The 22,179-nt window shown below is 60.1% G+C and overlaps 1 protein-coding gene across 1 annotated transcript; it reads left to right on the plus strand.

Moving 5' to 3' along the window:
- The first annotated feature begins 5,821 nt into the window (after positions 1-5,821).
- PRDM12 (PR/SET domain 12) lies at positions 5,822-19,629 on the plus strand. Its single transcript, XM_088019036.1, has 5 exons — positions 5,822-6,044; positions 7,987-8,177; positions 9,667-9,822; positions 17,763-17,874; positions 19,211-19,629. Exons 1-5 carry the CDS (start codon positions 5,822-5,824, stop codon positions 19,627-19,629), a joined length of 1,101 nt encoding a protein of 366 aa, XP_087875162.1.
- Positions 19,630-22,179: the final 2,550 nt, after the last annotated feature.

Below are 22,179 nucleotides of genomic sequence, written 5' to 3' on the forward strand. Positions count from 1 at the left end.
GATACGGTGTGGATGGCAGCCGGTAGGGCATGAGGGGCAGCAGCATGGGGGCATAACTCTCTGCCCCAGCCCTCTCTGCTCTGGGGGCATCCCAGGCGGAGGGCTAGCAGGTGCAAGGACTGGGAGGCAGGCGGCAGAGGAGTGGAGGAAGGCCAGGCGGGCTGGGTGCCGGGTGGGCAGGGCCGCTGGAGAAGGAAGGGGGTGTGAGGGGTCTGAGCATTCCTTCTGGCTGTCCCAGGACCCCCAGGGGCAAGAAACTGGGGAGAGTTGAGGGGCCATGGCAGAGGGCCTGGAGACAGCCAGGCAATGAGGGGCATGCCTTTCTCCCACCTTCCCCAGCCAGCCTCCTGCTCTCTTCATGCTGCCTGCCTGCTTTCCCAGGACACCACCCCCCCAAGTCTCTGTCCCAGGAGCCCCTGTCCTCCCTCTTCCCTCTTCCCGGCCACCTCGATAGCTCTCAAAAGTCTCCGAAAGCCTCCCGCACTTTTAGAATTCCTGCTCTGCCTCCTCTCTACATAGCCCTGTGTCTCCCCATACCAGATTGTAATTTCCATCTGGATCCTTCCGTCTCAGCCTCTCTTTGCCTCAGTCTCCCTCCGTCTCGGCCCCTCACCGCCCCCATAAACCCGTGTCCATCTCCCGCGGACCCCGACTGTCCCTCCCCTTGGTCCCGCTACACGGATCGCTCATCACTCGGACTTGGGCGCTGCCACCCGCGGGACTGGAGGCCCGGGCATGGGCGTTGGGTGGCGCCTGAGAGGTGCCGGAAAGGGGGGGATCCCCGCCCTCTGCGCCCAGCGAGACTCGCGTGCCAGTCACCTGGGCCCAGGGGCGCGCCTTTGTCTCTCCCGGGGCCGGGGAGGCTAATTAGATTGGGGTTGGGGGGGGGCGGGCGCCGTCCTTCTTCAAGGCGCTGCGACCGCCACTCCGCGTGGCAGCCCCGGGCAGGCCCAGCCCGGGTCACGTCTAATGAAATTGTCGTCTCTGCGGCCCGCGCAGCCACCCCACCTCGGCAGCCCGTCGGGCCTTAGTAGGTGCCGGCGGGGGCGCCCTGGAGCCCTGGACCGTCCCGCGGGAGCGGGGCCGGGGGACACGCGGGCCCCACGAGAGGAAGCAATTTCCCTGGGCCACCGCGGGACTGGGACCCGAAAGACTGAGATGTGACTCTGCTCGGGAGAGAAATGGGAGGAGGAAGCCGAGAGGGTGTGAGATCGCCGGCGAGGGGGCCGGAGCGCAGGCGAAAGAGGAGAGCGCGCGCGGGGGAAGGCGAGCGACGCGGGCGGGGGAGCGCGGGGCGGCGGCGGCAAGCGGACCAGGGGAGCGGCGGGAAGAGCCGGCCGCGGGGAGGCAGGGGGAGCCCGGGGTGGGGGGAGGGGGCGAGCCGCCGCTGGAGGCCACTGGCCGCTGCGGACCGCGCGCGGGCCCCACTGCCGCCGCGGGGCTGGCTGGGGCGCGGGGGGCCGGGGGAGCCGCGTAGGGGGTCGGGGCGCGGCGCGACCGCCTTCTTCGCCTTTTCTTCCTCGGGCTCGTTCCGGCCGATCGATACCTGCGCGGGACCTGCCCCCGCCGCTAATATCTTTTTAATGAGTTCGCGGGGCTTAGAGCGAGCGCGATCTGCCCTCCAGGGTGGATTTTCCCCCGGCAGATGTTTCGAGAGGAGGAGGCGCGCGGGGGCCCCCGGGAGGGGAGACAAATCTCTCCCTCCGAGGGGCGAGGGCAGAAGACTTTTTTCTAAAGTTCAAAAGAAAGACGGGCTTTCACTCGGCCCCCAAAAATGTATTTCCCGGCGGACAATGGGCTCCTTTCTGCGCCTCGGAGGGCCCGCGGGGCGGGAGGGGCGGGGACCCGGGCGCTGGGCCCCGCCTGACCGGCTCGCGCCCCCCTCCACCCGAGTCGGGGCAGCTGAGTGAGGGCGCGGGAGCCGGGAGCCCGGCTTCCCCTCGGCACGCCCGGCTGAAGCGCTCTCTCTGGACCGGGGCCGCCCCGAGCTGAGCCCCGGCGCAGAGGCGAGAACGAAAGTGCTCTGCGGGCCTGGCCGCGGGGCCTGGGGAGCCCCAGGCCGCCCCCCACCCCGAGTCCCGGGGCACGGGGCTGCTGCCGCCGGGCCCCGGAGGGGCGCGCGCCGATGCCTCGAGAGGAGCTTGCGCCGTGGCCCCCGTTCTCTCCGCGCTCCGCTCTGTGCGGGGCAACAGGTAGAAATCAGCCAGGGTCGGGCGGCCGCGGGACCCTGAGTCCCTCTTCACCTGCCTGTGCCGGCCACCCCTCCCGGGGCTCCCCGGCGCTGGCCACCCCCCCCCGCCAGTGTCCCTCAGTCCGTGGATCCGTCGGCCTGCCGCCGACTCCCCCTCTCCACTCCCGTGGGCTCGGGGAGAAGAGGCAGCCCGGGCCACGCGGATGACCTCCGAAGAGCCGCGGCCGATTGATTCGTTCCGCCCGGAGCCCGGGCCGCGTGAATGGGGGCCGGGGCGGCAGCGGCGTTGGCGGCGGCGACGGGGATAAAGATGTTCTCCCCGCAAGGGGGAGGGGGCGCGGGGCGGGAAGCGGGGCCATTCACTCCTGGCCCGGCCCCTCGGGAAGCCGCGCCGAAGAAAGAGGGCCGGGGCCTATTCAAGCCCTACGAGCCGCCCACAATGGACCGATATACTGGGGGCCTCTCTATTAACGCCCATGAATATTAAAGAGAGCGCGGAACGGCGGCTCGCAGGCGCGAGGAGGGCGGCGCCTGCGAGCTCGGGCCGGGCCGGGGTAGGGTAGGGGGCTGCGGCGCGGACACACGCCTCGCCTGGGCCCCGCGGAAAACGACACGGTTCCTCCGCGGAGAAACTCCGGGACTTGTAATACCTTCCTTCGCAATCTCAGCGCACGGGCCTTGCTCCCCATTTCCAATGGGCCCTGAGACTGGAGCGCTCCCTATAGGTCCCCTTTCCCTGGGGCGCGGTCCAGGTGGGTCTGAGGCTAGACCAGAAGCGCAAAATTTGAGCGCACAGCGGAGACGCGCGGGGCCGGCGGGCGCAGGAGCTAGAAGGCTGTCCCGAGTTCCGCTTCCGTCCGGCTCCCAGCACCGCTGCCTGGGTGTTCGGGTCGGGGCGGGGGGGGGGCGGGGCGGAAAGGAATAGGGCTCCGTAGCCGCGGCCGGAACCCTCGGTCTTTTCACATTCTGACCCCGAGCTGGGGTCCGGGTCCCAAATGCTGTGCTCGTGGCTGGAGGTACGCACAGACCTGAGGGCTTTTCTCTGGGGTGTGGCCCGGGGAATTGGCAAAATCCTCGGGGCTTTCAGAGGAAAGCGACCTGACCCAAAACGGGACAAGGTGGGAAGAAACCTCAGTTCACAAAGTCCAACCTAAACCGTTTCGCAGGCAGAGACACCGAGGCCCAGAGAGAAGGGCGGCCCCAAGGACGCACAGCACTCCACTTCGGAGGCGCTGAGGTTGGCTGCCAAGCTTGAGAACTGCGCTCGAAGCTCTGGGCAGTGCTCCCCGAGGGAGTCTCCTCTGTCTTGGTGCATTTTCCCCCTCCACCAAGTCTTTGTAGAAGCCGAGGTCCAGGCGTGGGTGAGGCACCCAGGCTCGGACTCTGGGGGGGCCCCCTCCGACGAACCCTCGGCTCAAGCCGGAGCCAGTGGTGACTCACCGGTGGTCTCTGGAAGGGATTTGAGGTTCCAGGACCCTAACCCTCGAGCTTCGCTGGCTCCTCTGCAGCGCTGCCCTCTGCTGGCGCCAGGCCCGACGGTCGTGCCTTGTGCCCGGTGAAGCCTCCTCTGGGCATCAGCCTCCAAGCTCATCCGGGCTCTGTGTCTGAAGGCCGGTGACTGCCGCCTTCCTTACTGTATGCCTGGGTGCAGACCCGGGGATGGCAGAGACCCCTGGCCGGCACTGGGTGCGGGACGCTGGGGGTTCATGGCCAGGTGTGAGGATGGCTTAGCAAAAGCTAAGAAACCCCCCCCCCCGCCCCCGTGGAAGGAGCTCTTTGCCAAGGGGCGTGAGGACAGTGACTCCTTATGGGAAGGCCAGGCCCCTGACCATCTGCCCAAGGCCCTGTGCTGCGGAGAAGGCTGGAGAGTCTGTGAGCCCAATCCATGCCCCGAGGGTCCAGAAAACTGGGCTCCGCTAGCAGAATCTGAAATTGCAGGGAGGAAGGGAGGTGTCCCCATGATGCCCCTCCAGTGTCTAGGGCTGGAGTCGGGGGCTTGAGGCTAACCCAAGAAGTCGGCAAAGGCCGCAAGAAGCTGTGGCCTTCCCTCCTAGGCTCCGGGCTCAGCAGCTCCTTGTCACGGGAAAGAAAGAGACCGAGAGACACCGTTCTGGCGCCCAGGGTGCCTTGGAACCTCTGCGCAGAAAGCATCCTGGCGGAATGGGGGAGGGGGCAGTTGGGAGGAAGGGGGAGAAGGGGGAGGCCAGAAGAGAAAGAACGAGAACTAGGAGGCAAGAAAGGAGTGCGGAACGCAGAGGTCTCCCCTAGGTCGCAGCTGAGGGAAGGAGCTGGGAGGCCGGAACCTCAAGCGGCGCGGGCACCGCAGGCCTGGGGCTGCCTGCAGTTTCGGAGATCGTTCGCTTTGGAGCCCGGCTGCTCCCACTCAGAACTGTCCGGGGACCCCTTTCCATCCCCCGTATCCATCAGAAAAACCTATTCTGGGCAACCCACGGCCAGTGCGGATTTCGGTCCCTAGCCCCCCAGAGAGTCGGGAGCCGGTCGCCCACGACGCCGTCTCGGGCAGGACCCAGCCCCAACGTTCGCCGCAGCCGTTCGCCGCAGCCCCTCCCCGCAGCCCTTTCCGCCCCGGGAAGAGTTTCACGCTCGGCGGCGAGCAGCGAGCGGGGTGGTTGAGCGGCCCGTTTGAAGCGAAGCGCCGGGCTCTAGCAGGCGCCGTCTGCAGCCGGAGAGGAGCGCGGCCTGCGCGCTGGGGCTCGGAGCTCCGGAGAGCCCGGGCGGGGGCGGGGAGGGCCAGGGAGCCGAGGGGAGGTGAACGCCGGGCCCGGCCGGGCGGGGATGCGGAACGCAGGTCCAGCCTGGGGCAGTGGGTGAGCGCCGGGCCGGCGGGGCCCGAGGCCAGGCGTCCCCTCCTGCCCAGTCTGGTCCCTGGAGTCCCAGCGAGCCTCGCCGCGCCCCCTCCCCTGCTCCGTCCCCTCCTCTCCTCGCCGCGGGCTGAGCCTCCCTCCCAGTCCGGCGCTTCCCACGGGGAGAGGAGGAGGAAGGGGGGTGGAGAGAGGAAGGGCCAGGGAGGGGCGGGAGGAGCGAAGAGGGACAATTCGGAGCGGCCCGCGCGCCCCCGCCCCTTGAGCTCTCGCGACGAGGGCTCCTCGAGCCCGGCCGGGTACAACAAGTCTGTCCGACGTCAGGGGGTCATTAATAACCAATTAGGAGGGTCACTGCGGCTCCTATAAAGGCGCTGAGATTTTGCCAACGGGAAGACCGTCCGGGCCGGGTGTGCGAGAGCCGAGCGCGCGTCCGAGAGCCCCTCGCCGCCGTTTCTCTGCAGCCACCCGCCTCCCGCCCGCCCCGCACCCCCCGCACCCGCCTCCGCCTCCACCCCCGTCTCTCCAGCCCTCCGCGCAGCCTCTGCCACCTCTGCTGATTTCTCCATCTCTCTCCCTCTCCGCCTCGCTCCCCCTCGTTCACTGTCCTCCCAGCCCGCCTCGCCTCGCGCTACCTCCTGCGTCCTCCCCCTCCTCCTCCTCCGCGTCCTCCGCGTCCTCCCCCTGCTCCTCTTCCTTCTCGTCCGGCGCAGCCCCCTTCTCTCGCGCCTCCGCTCTCCTCTCGCCGGCCACATCCCCGCGTCGGCCCGGCCGGCCGTCCCCGGCGCCGGCGAGCCCCGGACCGCCCATGATGGGCTCCGTGCTCCCGGCTGAGGCCCTGGTGCTCAAGACCGGGCTGAAGGCGCCGGGGCTGGCGCTGGCCGAGGTCATCACCTCCGACATCCTGCACAGCTTCCTCTACGGCCGCTGGCGCAACGTGCTGGGCGAGCAGCTCTTCGAGGACAAGAGCCACCACGCCAGCCCCAAGACAGCCTTCACCGCCGAGGTCCTGGCGCAGTCCTTCTCCGGCGGTGAGTCGCGCCGTCGAGGCCGGTCGCGCCCCCTCCTCCCGGCGCCGCCGGGTTCCCCGCCGGCGACGCTAAGAGCGCGCGGCAGGGACACGGGGCGTCGCGGCTGCTCGGTGGGCCTTAGTTTCCCGGGAGCCGAACGGCGGCGCGAGCAGCCAAAGGCCGGGCGAGGCGGGAAGCAGCTCCGCGGCCCCGCGCGGCTCGGAGAAGGGATCGCCGCGTCCAGGCTGCCCGGGCCCTGCGGCCCCCCGCGGCCCCCTGCCCGCCCCTCACCCCTTTGAGCCGGCGGGTTCCCGGCATCTAAAGCCTTACTAGGCGTGTAATAGCAGTTGACTCAAAAAGAAGGGGTTTAAAATTCATTTAGTTAACTTGGGCTTGACCCGCGAAAGTTCCCACTTCAACCGAGAACTTTAAAAGGCAGGGGGGCTGGGGAGGGGGCGGAGGGCGGGCGGGCCGGCAGAGAAAGCCGCTGAAGGAGCGAGGGGGAGAGAGAGAGAGAGAGAGAGAGAGAGAGCGCCAGAAAAGTTTCTTTTCTTTAAGATGTCTCAAGTTCTTATTCCTCATTCATCAACCTGCAAACAATATCTTTCCCCGGCGCTGGCATCTCTGCGCGTCGCCCTCTCTTCCCCCGTGACGATTTCTGTTCCTCTCTTAATTTACCGTGCAGACTAATCCCACTTCCATTCACGCTATGTCAACCATCTAATCCCCCCTTTTTGTAAGGGGAATTCCTCGGCCCCTTTTAAACAAGTCCCCTCCGCATTGAGCTACAATTTACTGCTACAGCATTCTTCCAGGGCTAATGAATTTAGAATTAGCAATTTCTTTCGAATGGAACCGAATGAATGCTATCACTTTAACAGCGTGACAAATTGCCGGCCGCTCCGCAATGGACACCGTTTAACCCCCCCGCTTTCAGCCGGCCCGCTCGCCGGCTATTTTCCCAGGTAGCTTAGAGGGGAACCTTGTAAGACACGGAGGTCGCCCCCTGTGCGCCTTGCCGCCCCCACTCCGGCTGCCAGGCCGGGCAGGGGGACCCCCGGGGGGCTGGGGGCCGCCCGTTCTCTCCCTCCCAGAGAGGCGACTTCAGGGCTCGCCTAGGTTCCCGGCGCCGCCCTTTCTGGCACCCCGGATCCTGGGCGCCCACGGGGACAGAGGCGGGCCCGGGGTCACACAGAGAGCGCCCGAGGCGGCCCGCCGCAGCCCGCGTTCCTTTTGAGCTTCCGCCGCCCCCTGCCCCCCGCCGCGCCGCAGCCTGAGGTCTCTTCCCAGCGCCGTCGCCCGCCGGCCCCCCCCCCCAGGCGCAGGCCTCCCGCACCCCCGAAAAGAGTCAGCGCTCCTGGCCGCAACCGGGATCCTTCGACAGCGCCCTGTGTTTGGTGCAGGGAGGCGCAGTGAGCGTCGAGCGTCCCGCGGAAGGGCGGTCTCAGCTTGGCTATCACCTCCTCTTGGGAGCTGGCTTCAGTTTACCCATTTGTAAAACCACGCGCTGCGGTGGGCGCAGTCGTTCTTCAACTCTTTCAGGGTGGAGGGCAGGGGCGTTGTGGATGCTTTGAGAATTAGTGGAGGGACCAAATAAACAAATAAAAATAATAAAAGCCCCTAGAAATGAGCCCCAAAGCACCTCTTGCTTCCGAGGGCACAGAGGGTCCCCGGGTTGCAAATGGAGGAGATTCCTGCGCGGAGCACCCGGCCACCACCACCCACCCCCCCCGCGCCCCACCGGCCTCCCCCACTCCGCAGCGCGCGCGCACATACACACACACACACACACACACACACGCACGCACCCTAGTGACTTCTCTGGAGTCACTCCAGGGCGGGCCTGAGGGGGCCTGAGGTTGGTCTGGCTGAACAGGACCGGCCTGGGTCTCTGGCGGGAAGGGCGGGCCATTCCCTGCCTCAGGCTCTGACCCAGTCCCCCCTGCCCTGGCCGCGGTCACAGAGGTGCAGAAACTGTCCAGCCTGGTGCTGCCTGCGGAGGTGATCATCGCGCAGAGCTCCATTCCGGGCGAGGGCCTCGGCATCTTCTCCAAGACGTGGATCAAGGCGGGCACCGAGATGGGTCCCTTCACTGGCCGCGTCATCGCCCCGGAGCACGTGGACATCTGCAAGAACAACAACCTCATGTGGGAGGTAGGTGAGGGCCCCGGGAGAGGGGCGCCGGCCGGTCGGCCCCAGGCAGCTGCCACTCCGTCCCTGTCGCCCCTGCTGGGAGCTTGGGGCACTTGGGCCCCTGAGCTCCCTGACGCGGGATCCGGGATCCTACCGCCCTATGCCTGGCGGTGCCTCCCCAAACCGGGCTGCTAAGGCCATTGTTCAGAAAATCTGACCCTCTTTCTTCTGGCCAACCTAGGGACTGTTGTTGGCCCTACTTCAGAGGAGGGCACTGAGGCCTCGGGAAGCCATGTAGCGTGCCCAGGGTTATGCCCACAGCGCTGAAGCCAACTCTGGGGGCAACCTCCCAGCTACCTGCATTCTTCTTCTCGGGAGGAAGTTGCAAGGAAAGCCCCTTTGAACCACACCCTGGCCTGGGGGTAAGGGTGGCCAGTGTGGGGAATGGAAGGGGCCGGTGCTTCCTAGGAATGGGCTTCTCAACCCAGGCAGAACAGTGACAACTGGAAATGATCCGGGACGAAATGGCGTTGAGTCAACTTTCTGAGTCAGTGGCCCGCATTCCACCAAATCTCAGCAGCCCTGTGAATTATTACTCCCATTCTACAGTAGGAAACCGAAGCTCAGAGAGGCTTCCACCCCAGGCCTTCTGACCCTGCTCTCCTCCGACAGTGCCAGATGCCAGGGACGGCCACCCTTAGGACACCCTTAGGACAAAGCCACTCCCAAAGCTCTTCCTCCCCCTGGGGCTCTTACCTTGCCGATGCCAGGCTGGTGCACCCTCTCCCTAATCTCATTTCCCTTCCCCCCATGGGTCCCCACCACAGCCCCCACCTGACAGTCCCTGGAGGAGCCCAATGTGACAAATCTTTCCTCTGGTCACAGGCGCAGGAGGAAGGGAACAGGGGGATGGTCCAGATGCTTCTCCTGACCTCACCTCCTCCCTCCCTGGAGGCCTGGGCGTAGTTATCTTCTCCATTTGTGGCTAGGTTAGGAAGTTGGGGCCCAGTCTGATCTCCGAGTACTCTTGGTAGCTCCCACAGGGGGCTTTGGCCAGGCCAGGGTGCCACAGTGAGCCAGCCTTCCCTCGCCAGGCTCCTGTGTCCCCCTCTGAGGTCTTGGTCCGTGTTCTCTGCTGCTTTGGGGAGCCCCTCTGCATCCCCAGGGAGTTAGCTGGCTGTCACTTTGTTGAGTCAGTGATCCCTTGGAGACCCCTTTCTTCTGGAGTTGGGGAGTACGTGGCCGCGGGAGCCTGTGGGGCCCTGGAGACTGATTCCCTGTCGGTCACTTCTAGCTGGCTGGCCTCAGCCAAGTCACTGCACTGCTCCGAGCACCCCCCCCCCCTTTTCTCAGCTGGAAAACTGAGATGAGTACAGGTGCTCGTCCTTCCTAGGGCTGTCGTGAGGATGGAGAGAGCGTATGAGGATATGCCCGCACCGGCCCAGCCCGGCCACAGGTGGCACCTGCGGCACAGCCTGCCTCACTCAGTCCCTAATTTACCTGCATGCAGGTGTTCAACGAGGACGGCACAGTGCGCTACTTCATCGATGCCAGCCAGGAGGACCACCGAAGCTGGATGACCTACATCAAGTGCGCACGCAATGAGCAGGAGCAGAACCTGGAGGTCGTCCAGATCGGCACCAGCATCTTCTACAAGGCCATCGAGGTGAGTGCCTGTGCTGTTGTGTACGAAGCCAGGGGGCAGCCAGGAGAAGGGGTGCAGGCAGCCGTGTCCGGGGACTGGGGGTGGGGGGGATGGAGGTGCATCGATGCCGGCCACGCTGGCCCTGCCCAGGCCCTAGGGCTGGGGCCCAGGCATCATGGTCTCTGGGAGCATGAATTTCGTGGCAGGTTTTCTGGGCTGTAGATCAGGAAGGACAGAACCTTTGACTTTAGGCCATTGTGGATGTCATGAGCACCTCAACCGTGAGGCTCCCGGATAGCTGCTTAGGGTGTCCTGGGGTTCAGAAGCCAAGAGATACAGAGAGCAAGACGCAGGGGAAAGCATTTGAATGCAAGAGAGGGCATTGTGTCTGCGGCATTTTCGCTGTGTGTTGTTCCTTGCTCTGCATGCGTGGGACGCTGACGTGGGGATCATGACTCTAAGTCTCGGCTCTGACACATCAATCACGCGCTGTGTAAGGCTTCTCCTAGACTCTGTGGATGCATTATCCTTTATAATCCTTGTGCATTTAAGCCATGAGGGAGGGTTCTGCGATCATCCACAGTTTGCAGACAGGGAAGCTGGGGCTCACTTGGTGGCAGAGGGACTTGGGCGCTCTTACCAGGCATTGGTGGGGGGGGATGTTAGCACTATTGTGCTGGGTCGAACTGCTTAGAAGCAAGGGAAAGGGAAAGATAGCAGCAGATAAATATCACATCCCATGGTTGGGAGTAGCTAAGCCCTGCCCAGGTCATGGGAAGGTTCACCAGGAGGTTGGAAAAAGGAGGTGTTCCCGATAGGGAAACCTTGGACAGAGGCAGAAAAGCTCACGGTCTACAGAGAGGGGCTGAGGGCACAAGGCAAGCCAAGTGGTGGTAGCCATGGAGGGCCATGCTGGCGGGACCCTTTGGGCAGTGTCTCTTGGCAGGAAATATGCTCAGCATCTGTCCCAGGAGTGAGACAAGCTCCCTCCTTCCCTATGGCAGACTGGTGGCCAGTGCTGTGTGGGGGTGGTGGGGATGTCCCCCCCACACACACCTGTCTGGACCTCCTGCTTCCACTCCCCTAGTGGAGAGAGGCAGTGTCCTTCCTCGGGGGTGGGGCTGGGTTTTGCTGAGTTTTGGAGAGGTCCAAAGGAGGTCTCCCAGGGCAGGAGAATGACTTCCCTATAGTCCATTTTATCCCTGGGACTCAAAGCCTCAAATCTTTCTAAGGCCCGAGGGGCACTGGGGCCTAGCAGCTTCTGGAACTGGGGTCCAGTTGTCCCTCAATAACCAGGCTCCAGGAAATCTCCCAGGGATGACAGCAGAATGGTCTTTGCCTGGGTGTTGTTGTGGCCACGGAGTGGGTCCCAGCAGAGGGGTAGACTCTGGGAGGGCCAGGAAGTGGAGGGTAAAGAAAGGTGCCCAAGTTCTGGGCTGGTGTTCAAGTGAGGCAGAACAGCATGGGGCTGTGTGAAGGTAGGGCCGAAGGTGGCCCAGGCGCCTAGGACAAACGTCTAGGACAAAGGTGGCTCCTGTGACCATCTGGCTGGGCCACCACCCTGTGGGAATAAGGACTCCCTGCCAGACATCCCAGAATCGGCCTCAGGTGTGGCTGAACCTCACTTCTGGCAGAGCGCACGCTCCGGGGTCTTCTCCCCTCCTACCCTCCCAGCCTCGCACACACATCCTCACGTTCATGCACTGCTTCCCGGCCATCCCAATACAGATGAGATAGCAGGCACACAGTCTTTCCATTCCCTCCTCTAACACGAATGCACGCCCATGTACATAAGCACAGATGCACATGAGAGATGGTGGGAATGCTTGTATGATTCGGGCCAAGGAACTCCCGGCTGGGGCCGACTCGGGGGGCCTCGATCATCTCCCTGTGCAGATCACACTGGCTAAAGGCTCAACGGAGTCAGGAAATATTAATAGAAATTTCTACAGAAATTGAGTCAGAGATCAGAGGGGCTGAAGAGGATCTCTAGGGAGGAATCTGAATTTAGAAGAGTAAAAAAAAAAAGTCATCTGCATTTTATCAGGATGTAAGTTGATAAAAGAGGATCAGGAAAAAGAAACCGATCCATATAGGATATACCATGAGCAAGATGCCATGGATGTGCAGTTAATACTTGCCCAGAGGTAGCAAGCCTCTGAAGAAGGGACCCCTTGAGGGAGGGACAAGGAAACAGAAAATATCACTTTATGGTCATTTTACTTTTCATCAGCAAAGCTGGACACTTTTCTCGTGGCAGCAGTTTTTCTCAGATCATTTTGTGGCCATGTCAGGTTCCACTTACCGGACCAGCGGTGTGTCTGGGCCAGTGTGACCACCCACTGTGCGCTGGGCAGAGGCCAGGGCTCACTGGCCCTTCTAGGCTCCACCAGAAGAAATTGCTTCTCCCCCAGGCCACTCCCTGAAGTCTCTGGAATACATGGGCTGTTTGTTTTGTGCGCGCGTGCGAGTCAGCCAAGGAGACGGGCCTTTGCGACGATCTGTTTTCTTAGTCTTTCTGTCACTTAGAACTGCCATTTATATTCCATATGAGTAACCCATTACTCACCCCAAAAGTGGGAAGGCCCATCTTTATTCGATAAGCGGAATGCACTGTTGCTGCTCTCAAATCTTCCACAAATAAAAAATAATAGCCCTCCAAATGGAGATGGGGTTTCAAGGCCAGCCAGTCGGAGGAGAACCCCCAGGCGGGATTGGCATCTGGCTGGATCTACGGCATGCTATTTCTGGGGCATTCTTCCCATCGATTCAACCACAGAAGAATTTACTATAACGCGGGGTGCCTAAAATAGCATTTCTAGAAAGCGCCCAGCACATAGCAAGTGACCATTCAGTGTTGAATGAATAAGTCTTTCCGCAGGTGATGGGGACTGGGTCGAAAGGGGAACACGCCAGACCCCCGTTCTCCCAGAAAAACAAAACCAGCTACCGCAGGAAGCAAGACCTTTGATGCCGAAACTCAGCGCAAGCAAAGGATTTAGTAATAAGTTATGAAAGCTTTGGACTCTGGAGCTGGGAAGAAAATTCCCAGTCTTTCCCCTCCCTATGTCTTGGCAGATTACCGTGCCCTGAAGTGTGGGCCTTTCCTTCCCGCTACTTTCCTTCTCCTTTCAAGCACTCGAACATGTTATACGGCAGAGCCCCATGTCTGCTTTTCCTGGCACCGTTTTCCTTTTGATGTTGCTCAGGGGCGGATGCAGTTGGGGAACCTTGATTATTAATACTAAGCATCATTAATAATGCCGCCATCTGTGGAGCATTTATCACCTGTTGGCACGTGCTGAGGGTCTTAGCAAATGTTTAAGAATCGAGTCCTCTCCGCTCTGTGAGATACTATCACTGTCCCCGTTTTAATGACGGCAAAACTGAGGTTCAAGGAGATCACGGGGAGTTGGTGAGCTGTGGTTTGAATCCAGGCCTGTCTGACCCTAGAGCAGAGCTCTTGGTCACCATGCCATGGGGGCCTCCCCAGCCAATATGTATTTGCTGGAACTCTATTAATTGGTCTGTCAGGACATCTGTGGTACAATGGAAATTGATATTCGTCCAGATGACACGGAGATCCTTCTGGACTAAGGTTTCTGTGCTGCCCGGGGTTGGGGGGGGGGGGAAGGGAGTTGTCAGAGCCTCCCGGGAGTGTGTTCAAAGTGTGACATACATTTATATAAAGAAAACAAACCAAAATTGGATTGGTTTCCATTTATAATAAAAATTCAGAGAGGGGGCAGGACAGAATGTCTGGGCTGCTAGGGATGGTTCAGAAGCACGAGCTGAGAGATTATGTAATTTGTCAAGGGAAGACTCAGGCCCTGATATTCTCCCAGAATCTCGGGGATGTGGATTTTATGATACGGGACTCGGTTTCTTGGGGGAATTATTTGGTCTATTGTGTGTCCCGAATGAGTCCCCGCTGCCTAGAAAAGTGACCGAAGGACACCTTTGTGATCCTGGGTCTGCCGGCCCCAACGGAGAGCCCTGGCAGGGCCGTGCCAGTGTTGGCTGATAAGAAACATCAGTATTGAGGGACCGAGAAGCCTGGGAGGGCGACGGTGGTTGTCCTTTGCTCTCAGGCAGTCAGCTGCCGGGACCCTGGGAGCCTGTGGACAATAGTGCCAGAATCTCCGGGAAGAGGCTGCTGATCCTGAGGGTCTCCTGGTCTTGATCTCTGGGGTTATTGCATGAGGGGTACCAGCGAGCAAGCAGGGACCAGGCGTCCAGGTCAGGGGCTGCCACTGGCTTCCCAGAGCTCTGAAGAGCCAACAGACTCCACTTCCAGCCTTCCCCAGTGCTGGTGGCTTCTCAATATCTGTGCCGTTTTCAATTCCAGTAGATTCTTCTAAATAGATTTTTTTTTTTTTTAAGTGGAGCTAATGCGGGGCTTGAACTCACCGCCCTGAGATCAAGACCCAAGCCGAAAGCTAGAGACGGATGCTTAAGCGACTGAGCCAACCGGGCGCCCCTAGATTTTCTTTCTTTAATATAAAGATAGTATAAAAGTAATATGTGCTCATTATTTTTTAAAAAATCAGATATCCCATGTAGAAAAATAGAAGCCACTCTGCTCATCATGCTGCTCCTCACGAACCTTAAATCAGCATTTTTTTAATAGTCTCAAAATGACAAACTCTCCTGGGGAAAGAAGCACAGAAAACTGGCCACAGTGGCTGAGCATCCAGGGTGGGGGAGAGAGTCACTTTTCATCTTCTACCCCCTTTATGTGTTGACACGTGTTTGTCAATGTGTCTGCTTTGTTGTTTTAATTTCTGAAGTTAACTAGTAAGATTAATTTTAGGACATGTAAAAATTATGTTAGTAAATAAATGATGTACTCTATGTTAAAAGTCAATGTCGAAGCTCTTATTTAGAAAATCATGTTCCAAACAACCATTTTGAACAATATTCAGAATTTGTGCAAGCCCGGAGTTCTTGGCTTCTCCTCATTCATCACCTCTGTTGTTGTTGTATTTATTTTATATATTTTTTTAATTTTTAAAAAGATTTTATTTATTTATTTGAGAGAGAGAGAGAGCATAAGTCTGGGTGGGAGGGTGGGGAGGGACAGAGGGAGAGAGAGAAGCAGACTCCCTGCCGAGCAGAGAGCCCCACACAGGGCTTGATCCCAGGACCCCGAGATCGCGACCTGAGCCAAAGTCAGTCCGTTAAGCATCTGACCTTGGGTGCCAAAGTGCGTTGGGGAGCCACCCAGGCGCCCCAAATTTACATTTAGTAACAGTTGTTATTGTCAATTACAACGAGAAGGCTGGTGTTGATTTGGATATTTGATTCCTCGGCTGAGAGTCTGGAGGTGGAGATGCAACTCAGGGCGACAGCCGATGTGGGCTTGCTGAGCTTCCCCTCCACATCTGTGCTCTCCCTGGGGGTGCCCCCCCCGCCCCAGCCAAGCCGGAGGCAGTGGCCCTGAGTGGGGCTCGCGTCCTTGGGGCACTGGGGCGCCCAGCCCGTGCTGTTGTCAGTCACTGAAGGCAAAGCCGCCAGTCACCCTGGGTTTTACCTGTGCCCGCGGCCCCATGCCACACTGCAGGCTCTGTGGGGACCACTGTGGGCCTCAATGCCCCCAGAGAGCGCTGTCAGCTTCCTGAGACGTTGGTGAGCTCAGGGAGAAATCATAACACTCGCTCCTGCATCCCTCCGCCCTGCAAAGTTTTCTGCACACGGCTCCGCAGAGGCCTGGCCCCGTGAGGCCTGAGCAGAGAGGCCGTCCCTGTTTTACAGTGTGGGAAACCGAGGCCCAGCGCCAGAAGGCAACTTGCCCAAGGTCACAGGCTCAGCAGGTAGGGAGCCCAGGTGGACCCTGACATGGGTGACCTCTGCCAGCACTCTGTCCAGTTCAGACAAGTCTGATGGGGGACTGGCTGCTTTAGAAGAACCCTGATTGTGAAAATTGAAGCCAGGGGTCGGGACAGGGTCGGAGGTGACTTTACAATCAGATTCTCAGAGTTGGGGGGCCTCAGGGAGGTTCCCCCACCCCCTCACTTGAGGAGACAAGCTTAGAGAGGACAAGTGCTTGCCTCAGGTCACCCAGATGCCCGGTGGCTGAGGGTCCATCTGCATCCTCACACAGAGAGCATCCTTCGCAACGAGTTGATCTTAAGTATTTTCCTTCCTTCCTGGTCCTTCTGTCTTCTCCGTTCCCTTTCCAGCAGGGCCTCCAGCTCTGTCCCGCTGACCCCCGGGACAACGGTCATGACTGTGAATGGCCTCGAGGACTTCTGTGGTGCCAGATTCTAACCTGTCTGCTTTCTTTGAGGCACCACCTGATTTTCCTCGGGTTCCGGGACTGTACTTGTTTCTTCCATATTCGAACCCTGTACCTCCGAGCTGGCACCCTCTGCCTGGCTTCTGGTCACTCACTGACCCTGAGGGCTTGACGGGATGCCCCACAGGCCGTGGGGGCAGGGACACGGTGGCCCCAGGCTGAGTCTCAGGAGGAGGCAGTGACTAGGCCCCCTCACACTTTCCTTCCTTTGCCCCCCCTCCACCTCCTTTCAGGGTCAAGCAGAGCTGGCTGTGATGGTCTGAGGGTCTTCCTGGCTTTGACCAGAGGAAGGAAGCTGTGGTACAGAAGGGTCCTGCGTGTGGCAGGGGTCTGCAGGCCAGAGTCAAATGGCAGGGTTGGGGCCTTCACTGTAACCAGGGGGCCCAAAAGAGAGGGTCCTATTCTTGCGCGATTTCAGATACCCCAAGATGGTATCTTTGGTGCCTCGACGCCTTTGAGGCGGCTGAGGACCCATTAGGAAAACAAACTGGTGGCTGCCTGGGTGTGTCCAGCTTTCTCTGGGAAGCTCAGAGAGTGACCCCCAGGACAGATGCCAAAGCCAGCTCTATGGGGTGCAGGCTTGTCCCCTCTTTCAACTGTCTTTTTTTTTTTTCAAGATTTTATTTTTAAGTCATCTCTACACCCAGCGTGGGGCTTGAACTCACAACCCCGAGATCAAAAGTCGCACGCTCCACCGACTGAGCCAGCCCAGGCGCCCCATCTCTCTCATTTGTCTTAGCTGACTGGGGCCTGAAGTTTCCCCACTTGGGAGGGCTAACTGGCTTTCGCCAAAGACCTGTGTGCCCCTTGGGACATCCTGGAGTGTGGGGTCTATGGTCAGTGCCACCACAGTGCCTTCCACAGCCTCCCGGGACTGTCATTGCAAACCCCTCCCCCCCCTCCCCGTGGCCTTCACCCTTTCCCTGGTGCAGGTCCTCCCCTGGGATTAGCAGAGAACTGTCACCATCTGTGGAGTTCTCTTCTGTAGAAATGGATTTTGTTTCAGGCTGTGTGCCCCAGTATTTCCTGAGGTGGAGGGGTTCCTCAATCCGAATGCTTGTTTTTTAGCATTTGTTGTGTGCACGGAGTCACACAGAGCCCGTGATCGGGAGAGAGGTACATGCGGCGTGGTGCTGCCTTGTGGGCGTTTTGCATGAGAGATGTTTCCTGAACATTATCAGACAGGATGTAACCAAGTGCCATAGGGCGCCCTGCAGCCCACCATCCTTGGCTCAGCCCTGCAGACAGGAGGGCTGGCTGATTCTGGTTCCCCCCCAGTAAGAAAGGAAAAGTTTTCTAGCTTTCCTTCTTCTGTTACGTCAGCTTGCTGTAAGCCTTCCATTCTGTTGCTATCAGTTTGGGAACTCTTACATGGGTGGGCGGCTGCTCTGTTCCCAGCCCCAGAGCTAGGACAGAAACAGCGAGAAGGCCTGGGCTGGGAGGGGGAAAGAGGGGGCGGGGGCAGAGCAACCCAGGGCCTTCTGTGTCTATGCAGCTTGCTAGGGATGGCTGGTGTGGCTTTCTCTGGGCTGAGACTGGATCTCCGTCTCCATGGCAGGTGCAGGACAGCTGCCTCCTGGCTGCAGGGGGACATGCAGAGACCCTGATTCCCACCCCTGGGGACTGCTGCCTCCCTGATCTAATTTTGCTTTCCTCCCTGTAGATGATCCCTCCTGACCAGGAGCTGCTGGTGTGGTATGGAAACTCACACAACACCTTCCTGGGGATCCCTGGTGTGCCCGGGCTAGAGGAGGAGCAGAAAAAGAACAAGCATGGTAGGTAGTCTCCATGAGGCCACAGTGACAAGGGACCCCTGGAACCCAGAATGAGAGAGTGAGAGTGTGCATGTGTGTACCTGTGTGTGGCAGGGAGGTTCCTGGTCTCCAGGGACCCGGGTTCAATCTCCAGCAGTATTGAGCCCATGAGGCTACTGGCTCAAGCAGGCCAGTGCCCCCAGAGCTACCACCACAGTCCGGACACGAATGGCACTGTTTTCTGGACAAAACAAATTGTCTGGAGGCAGGCTGGGTTGGGGCGGGGGGGGGGGGGGTGTCGGGATACCAGAGAGGCAGAAGGTGGAGCAGAAGGAGCAAGGGGCCGGGCAGCAGGAGCCTAGATTGAGTTCCAGTTCTGCTGTACAATCTTGGGAAGGGCTCTGTGCCTCACGTTCTCCATCTGTAAAGGCAGGAGGTTGGGCGACATGATTTTTAAACCCCCTTCCAGCTCTGACAATGTACATTTCCCTCTGTCCCTGGTGGAGGTGCTTGGTATTAACCTGTTGAATGAAGGTGGGGTGGAGTGTACCTGTGTGTGTTGTGGGGTACACTGGTCATCACGATAGACAGTTTGCTCAAGACCTATTTCATGGCAAGTATTGCACTAAACCTTTTACAGCTATCACCCCACTGGGGTCCTCATAAAACCCTTGCGAAATTTGGTTAGAGGAAGAACCCGAGGCTCATGAACTACTGTTTATCCAGCCCTTGCCCTGCAACTAATGTTTTAACAAACAGTAATTTCTCTGATTCTTAGAAGAAGCAGGCTTATGGGGGTGATGCTATTGTTAACTCCATCTCAGCAATGAGAAAGGTGAGGCTCAGTTCCCTGGTACATAGTAGGGCACTCAGTAAATATTTGTGGGATGAATAAATCAAAGGGTTTTTTGGGGGGTGGGGAGCCTTTTATGGAAGGCTACCATTTACACAAGGCTACTTTGAGTCAGGTACTTCTTGTATACAGGCTAAGGGAGGTAAAATGCACCTTTTTATGAACACCTCGTGATGTTCTGCACAGCCCCGTGAGGTCGTAGTAGGTCCCCATTTTACAGATGAGGACGTGGAGGTTTGGAGGCGAAGTCACTGAGTCCCTGAGGTCTCACAGCACGGTCTGGAGTCCAGCTCCTATCTGACCCCAAGCCAGGTTCCTCGATGCCTCTCTCATCCCTCTGGCAGCGCCACCAACCCGTCTGCTCAGACCCGCACCCGCACCCCCACCCCCGTCGATCCGAGGCGGGCTGGGCGGGCCGGGCCCGGCGGCGGTGCGGGGTCGTAACGAGGCTGCTCTCTCTCCCCCCCTCCCCGCCTGCCCCCCGGGCGCCGCCCGCGCGGCCAGAGGACTTCCACCCGGCGGACTCGGCGGCGGGCACCGCGGGCCGCATGCGCTGCGTCATCTGCCACCGCGGCTTCAACTCGCGCAGCAACCTGCGCTCGCACATGCGCATCCACACGCTGGACAAGCCCTTCGTGTGCCGCTTCTGCAACCGCCGCTTCAGCCAGTCGTCCACGCTGCGCAACCACGTGCGCCTGCACACGGGCGAGCGCCCCTATAAGTGCCAGGTGTGCCAGAGCGCCTACTCGCAGCTGGCCGGCCTGCGCGCCCACCAGAAGAGCGCGCGCCACCGGCCGCCCAGCGCCGCGCTGCAGGCGCACTCGCCTGCGCTGCCCGCGCCGCACGCGCACGCGCCCGCGCTCGCCGCCGCCGCCGCCGCCGCCGCCGCCGCCGCGCACCACCTGCCGGCCATGGTGCTGTGAGCGTCGCGCCCGCGCCCGCCGCGCCCGCGCGCCCCGCCTCCTCGCGCCCGCGCGCCCCGCCTCCCGCCTCCCGCCTCCGGCCCGCGGGGCGGGGGCCTGGGCTGCTCTCTCCTCACGCGACGCCCCCCCCCCCCCGACGGCAGACGGCCCGGCGCCCGGCGCTGTAGGTGCGCCCCACAAGTGACCCCCTAGGCATACAGTCTTCGCTCCATCTCGCAGGTGAGGACACTGAGGGGTAGCGTCCCTTTGCAGGCCACCCAGCTGGTGCGGCTGCTCGGCCGCCTCCTCCACGGGGGTCCCCACGCCCGGCGTCGGGGGCGCTCTGGCACACCTGTCGAGCCGGCCGCCGGGGCTGGCATCCCGCGGGGGTGGCAGGCCCTCAGCGGGGGCGGGGACCCTGGGGGCGGGGGGCGGGCCGGTGAGCGCACGGCCGCTCCGGCCGCCTCTTGAGCCGGGTGCCCGGAAGTGTCGGGAGTCACGGACATGATCTTGAGAGTTGGGGGCTGGCGGGCCTCTGGGGCAGCCAGGAGAGACCCGAGACCTGCTCTTCCCTGGCAGACGGGCCCTTCTCTCCTTCTGGCCACCTTACCCCCAAAGCCGGCTCCCGGGCAGGGACGAGGCACGAACACTGTGCAGTGTGCCGGGCAGGCTGAGCGCGAGGGCCAACGGAAATCCACTGGGGTACCCGGGCAAGGCCCTGCTCCTCTTAGGGCCTCAGTTTCCCCTTTCCCCATCCGTAAAATGAGAAAGGGGGAGCCATGCTTCCTCCCCTTCATCTGACTTCTCGCTTAGGGAGGAGAAGCTTCCCTTCCCCTCCTGGCCACACTCCTGCGGGAGGAGGGCAAGACTGGCTTCTCCACGGGGAAAGCACTTCCAAGCAGTGCGGGATCCGCGGGGGGGGGGGTTCCGCCCCGCCCACCCACTCCCTCCCTTGCCTCCTCCCAAGTCTCCCCAAACTCTGGCGGTGGGCGCCCTCTGGTGTCGGCTGTCCCACCTTGCAGTCATGTACCAGAATTCCCGTAGGGCGTTTTGGAAAATAAAGAAACTATAATAATAATGAAAAGTATAAAATGTATAGAGTTTTCAAGAAACTGTGTTCTACTTCCAGAAAATGGTCACTTTAACTTTGTAAATATTTATCTAAAATGATATTTACGAAACTGTGATATATATTATTTGATTGTATATGTACAACTGTAAATACATTTGTACCTCTCTTGTATTCTAAAATAAAAATTACTTGGAACATTTATCACTTAGCATCTGAAGGGGTCGACACATTTATCTGCATGAAAAGGAAATATGAAAAGTGCCTAGAAACTGGAGAGGGGTTGGGCAGAGTTGTTTCACTGCTTTTGAAAGTCACCATTGTGCCCTCCCCGAGGAAAATTCTCCATCACAACTGGGATGTCAGCTCCTGAAGAGATGGCCACGGTTCAAAGCAACCAGAAATCTCTGAAGGGGCTGGGCACATTCTTCATGCTTCCAGCTGGACTCTCAAATCCTGGTGTCCCGCTTTGTTACCTCCCCCAAATCTTTACTTACTTTTTTTTTTCTTTTTCATGAACAATTTAAGAGAATTCAGGCGGTCCGTGGGGTGGACCAAGATGGCCGACAAGTGCCCTCCCAATGCCTAGAATTTCCAAATGCTCTGGGTCCCCGTTTCCAGAGCCTCCCTGAGGAAGAGGAAAGAGGAGGAAGGCCTTCAATGCAGGGCCAGGCCCTGGCTCTCCTACCCAGCACCTCCTGGCCAGGAGGAGGTGTGCACACTGGGAAGTGTGAGTTCACACCTGTACTCCAGCATGTGCTAGTTGGGAGGGTCACCTTTCCAACCCACCGGCCTCCTACAGGCACACCTCTGTGCATCCTCATTTAGCCGTGTGTGTGTGCGCACACGAGCTCACACACACACACGAAGACACTTGAACTCACACTTTTATAAAGGCCATCCCCAGTTGGAGCTTCAGGTACTCCCAAAGACCCCCATACTTTGGGGACTGGTCTTGTACCCTGGCAGATGGGGACACAGGTAGAGATGTACACTTGTGTTCATTTGCAAGGCCCATCTGGGGTTTCCTCCCTAGGGTAAGCGGGGAAAGTCACCCTTGTTACTCCCCCTCCCCTTGTCTTCAACCTCGCCTCTCCTTTGAAACCTCACCACTAGGCTTCTGATGCCTCCAGGGGCCCCTGGTCTTACCTTCCCCCCATTGCAGGCCCCACAGGAGGCCTCTTGTTTCCATAAAAACGCTGAATCCCCTTTCTCCTGGATGCTGACCAGTAGAGTTAAACACCCTCCTGACCCACATGCCGTGCCTCCCAGAGAGTAATGCTGGCTTCCTTCAGGAGTCAGACTTCAGAGAAGTCAGTAGGGCCCTTGATCAAAAATCTACATGGCTCTCCGTAGCTAATTCCATTCTGTGAAGTCCCCGCTACTGAGCGCAGGGTCCACAGCCCGGGCTCCAGAACCCACCTGGTGGCAGCAGGCTGTAATGGCAGGCTAAAGTGCATTTGCTCCGCCTGCGGCCGACCTACGCAAGTGTGTGGGCGCTG

This window comes from Eumetopias jubatus, unplaced genomic scaffold (assembly GCF_037043125.1).
Source record: "Eumetopias jubatus isolate StellerSeaLion01/CBP00866 unplaced genomic scaffold, mEumJub1_p1.0 scaffold_15, whole genome shotgun sequence".
Classification (NCBI taxonomy): domain Eukaryota; kingdom Metazoa; phylum Chordata; class Mammalia; order Carnivora; family Otariidae; genus Eumetopias; species Eumetopias jubatus.